Below are 4,660 nucleotides of genomic sequence, written 5' to 3'. Positions count from 1 at the left end.
TGTGACATACTTGATTTAAAATATTGGGACATGAGCACATCATCATCACACAAGGGAAAACAAAAGAAGGACGAGACGACACGATAAAAACAAAACTCAAAGACAGACGGAGCGACGATGCCTAATGGAGGAAAGAAAAACCATGAACGACTTACAAAAGGAAAAAATGAACAATGACACAATGTGCTCACAATACTCTCTGATCAAGAAAATAACTATAAAATGCACAATAATAGGCCCCCAACCCAAGCGAGAAAATCTATGCAAGGCTAAGTGAACGAAAGGGTCGTAATGTACATATGAGGCTCAACCGGCTAGCAACTGGATATATCAATGTATGGATATGCAAAAGGGATATGGCTACTCGAAAATGATGGCCACCCATTCTTCGACCATGATCTCATGCCTAAAACTTCTTCAACTGATCCACTTTGACTAGCTTCAAAAATTGATTTCTGTCTAAATTTGTTAACCAAGCGGCTTCCTCTCGAGTCAACTCTCGGATAACATAAGGCCCACTCCAACTTGGTCTAAACTTACCCCTAGGGTCACTGATCAATCCCCCAAGGACCCTCAAGACTAGGTCACATTTTTGAAATTTCCTGGGTTTAACCCTCTTCCTGAATGCACGAACCATTTTCCTATGATAAGCATGCATGTGATCTGTGGCCCTCAATCTCTTTTAATCAAGTAAATTCAACTAGTCGTACCTGGCTTGTAACCAATCTGTCTCAGCAATCTAATGCTCCAAAGCTATTCTCAATGAACCAACCTCTATCTCAATAAGCAGGATAACTTCCATGCCATACATCACTGAAAATGGAGTAGCCCCTATGGATGTGCGAAATGATATGTGATATGCCCAGAATGCAAAAGGAATCTTCTTTGACCAATTTCGAGACATCTTGACCATCTTTTGTAAAATTCTCTTGATATTCTTGTTTGCGGCCTCAATTGCCCCATTAGTCTACGACCTGTACACAGACGACTGATGGTGTTGAATAGCATATTCCTAAACTAGTGTATCCACTTCACCTCTGAAATGTACCCCTCTATCTGAGATCAACTCATGAGTAATCTTGTATCGACATATAATATGTGATCTGATGAACTTGGCCACCTTAGCCGCTATCAAGATGGCATAAGAAGAAGCTTCCACCCATTTGGTGAAATAGTCAATAGCTACCAGGATGTACTCATGACCATTGGAGGATTTCAGAGAGACCTTTTCGATCACATCAACACCCCACATTGAAAATGGCCAAGTGGATGTAAGTGCATGTAGTTCAGATGGAGGTACATGTATCAAGTCTTCGTGCATCTGACATTTTGGACATCTCTGTACAAACTGGCAACAATCTATCTCCATAGTCAACCAAAAGTAGCCAGTCCTCATGATTTTACGTGCCAACATGTGACTTCCTATGTGTGGTCTACAGACTCCTGCATGGACCTCTCTCATCACTCTATCTGTTGTGGCTCGGTTTATACATAACAACAACATGCCATTTGATGACCTCCTGTAAAGGGCATTCCCAAAAATAACAAATCTGGTGGCCAACTATCTCAATGCTCTCCTATCCTTGGTTGTGGCTGACTCAGGGTAAGCACCATATGCTAGAAACTAATGAATATCATGATACCATGGTAGCTCAGCCCGATCCTTAATATTTCCAATCAAACAACAGTAAGCTGGTGCGGATCTGGTCTTAATCAATAATGGTCGCATAATCATCCTTGTAGGAATCTCAATCATAGAAGCCAAGGTGGCTAACGCATCAGCGAACTGATTCTCTACCCTAGACATAAGTATATACCTCAACTCATCAAATTTATCAATCAACAAGTCCAAGTAAGCATGGTAGGGTTTTAGCTTCTTCTCCCGAGTCCTCCAAATACCTTGAGTTTTCTATATAACTAAGTTGGAATCCCCGTGGGTCTCCAACTGTCTAACCCCAAGATCAAGTGCAGTCTCTAGACCTGTGATGCATGCCTCATAGTTCACAACTTTATTCGTTAACCGATGATGATAAGAAAATGCTAATCGAACAGACTTAGGGATATGATCACCCTGGGGTGATATCAACAAGATGCCAATGCCAAATCCCGACTGATTGGTAGTGCCATCAAAGTACAAACGCCATCCTACAATACTAGCAACTAAAACAAAATGCTCACCAGGGAAATTGTCATCAATTGATCTGTCATCGGATACTAGTAATGAAGTTAAGTGATCTGCGACAATGCTACCCTTCACTGATTTCTGTGTGACGTACTGAATATCAAACTTTGTCAATAGTACCAACCATCTCATGAGTCTACCAGTCAGAATAGGCATATTGAACAAATATTTCAATGGATCCAATCGTGAGACCAAATGTATGGGGTACTCTGTCACATAGTGCCTCGGTCTCTTTATGGCCCAAACCAGTGCTAAGCAGAGACACTCAATCATAATGTATCTATACTCATACTCAAGCATTCTCTTACTCAGGTAGTAAATGGCTTGCTCTTTCCCTAAATCATCAAACTGAGCTAACATGCACCCTAAGGCCATGTCTGAAACTGACTATATAAGAGTAGAGGGTGCCCTGGTGTGGGAGGCACTAAAACTGGAGGAGAAAGGAGACACTCCTTAATATTCTCAAAAGTGTGTTGGCAATCATTATTCCAAACTGTATGCTGGTTCTTTCTCAGAAGACGAAAAATAGGCTCGCATATGTATGTCAATCTAGCAATGAAATGATTGATATACTGTAATCTGCCTAGAAAGCCTCTTACCTCTCTCTTAGTCCTCAGAGCAGACATGTCAAGTATGGCTATGATATTTTCCAAATCAACCTCTATACCACGCTCACTGATGATATGCCCCAACAACTTCCCATAAGTTACCCCAAAGGTGCACTTCTTGGGATTTAATCGCAATTTGAACTATTTAATCCTCTCAAAGAATCTTTGTAAGGCTGTTAGGTGATCTGCCCTATCTTAAGATTTCACTATCATGTCATTCATGTATACTTTAACATCTTTGTGCATCATGTCATGGAACAGAGTAGTAACGACTCTCTGATAAGTGGCTCCTGCATTCTTCAACCTAAATGGCATGACCCTGTAGCAATAAGTACCCCACTCAGTGATGAAAGATGTCTTCTCCATATCCTCTGGAGCCATCAAAATCTGATTATACCCACAAAACCCATCCATAAATGATAACATATAATGCCCTGCAATGCTATCAACCAACATATCAATGCGTGGAAGGGGAAAATCATCCTTAGGACTGGCCTTGTTAAGATCCCTGAAATCGACACAAACCCTAACTTGCCATCCTTCTTAGGAATAGGAACGACATTAGCCAGCCACTTAGGATACTCAACCACAGATAAGAAACCAACACTAAGTTGTTTCTGAATCTCCTCCTTAACTTGTAAACTTCATTAAGGGTGCAATCTTCTCAATTTCTGCTTAACTGGTTTAGCATATGGCAGAATGGGCAAGTGATGCTGAACTATAGAGGGGTCAAGGCTTGGCATGTCCTCATATGACCATGCAAATACATCCAAGTATGACCTAAGCAGGTTAATTAGTCTTCTTTTCTCGTCAAGAGAGAAGGAAAAGCCAATCTTAAGCTCCTTGGGCTGATAAGAGGTCCCAAAATCCATTGACTTAGTGCTATTAGAAACGGGTGTAACTTTCCTTTCTTCTGAGTCTGAATCACAATCTGACTGACCACTTAGTGGGCCATCTGGGTTTCCCACATCATCAATATCATGTATCTATGTTAAGGGTGCCTGAGGTGCAATCAAAGGGAAATGCTATGACACATGTAAGTACTTGAAAATGCTCATATCATTATTATTTCCATCAGACATAACATCATAGCGGGTGACAAACCCAAACATAGAGTCAAAGGAAAGAGGTGGGTCCATAAGATCAGACACTCTCTCAATAGAAGTAAAATCAGGAGTAGCAACATTAGTAATAGAGTCATCTCCATCCAACTCAAGCATAGAAACTCCAAACATATCAAAAGCAGAATGAGGCTTGTGTCAAGAATACGACCTATGCCTATCATATCCATCTTGTCAGTGTAGGCATTATCAAGGGTCACTCCATCGGTTCCACATTTAGAATCCACGAGTAATCCATAATCAAATACCTCATTTGGGAAACACATAGAGAACATGTTGGCTCAACCCGACGACGAAGGTGTGACTATCACAACATCGGATGCCTCGGTGATTCCAGAACTCAAATGCATTTGACCCAGTGCCTGCTCGATATCCTGAATCTCTACTGTCTCCGAAATATGGTCAATCCCCTCCATACAAGATACATGCTCTAAACCTCTGATAAAGTAGTAAGCCAAGAGAAATGTATACAGACGAAGGGGATAATCAAATGGAGTTCCAAACAAACAAGCCCTCACCTTGTCCATGCACAGTCGCACCATGTGACGTGCATCTTCCTCTGTAGGAGTGTAACCCAAACCGTAGGGCGTGTCATGATTAATTATGAATGAAAACTCATGTGACCCCTACCGGTGACAACCCAATCCCAAGCTAGGTAAGTAGGACATGCCTCTTATCATGCTAAGTACTAAGGTGCTGCTATACTGATCAAACGACATAGACACCATGTCTCTACTATCATCCTTTAA

General features: G+C 41.3%; 1 protein-coding gene across 1 annotated transcript; it reads right to left on the bottom strand.

Moving 5' to 3' along the window:
• Positions 1-1,012: 1,012 nt before the first annotated feature.
• LOC117930478 lies at positions 1,013-2,557 on the bottom strand. The gene is made up of 3 exons (XM_034851132.1): positions 1,947-2,557; positions 1,644-1,799; positions 1,013-1,520 (listed from the first exon to the last, which is right to left on the bottom strand). The coding sequence occupies exons 1-3, from the start codon at positions 2,555-2,557 to the stop codon at positions 1,013-1,015; spliced, it is 1,275 nt and encodes a 424-aa protein (XP_034707023.1).
• Between the last annotated feature and the right edge of the window lie 2,103 nt (positions 2,558-4,660).

Source organism: Vitis riparia, chromosome 14, assembly GCF_004353265.1.
Source record: "Vitis riparia cultivar Riparia Gloire de Montpellier isolate 1030 chromosome 14, EGFV_Vit.rip_1.0, whole genome shotgun sequence".
In the NCBI taxonomy this organism is placed as follows: Eukaryota; Viridiplantae; Streptophyta; class Magnoliopsida; order Vitales; family Vitaceae; genus Vitis; species Vitis riparia.
This window is presented reverse-complemented; position numbering and strand designations above follow the sequence as displayed.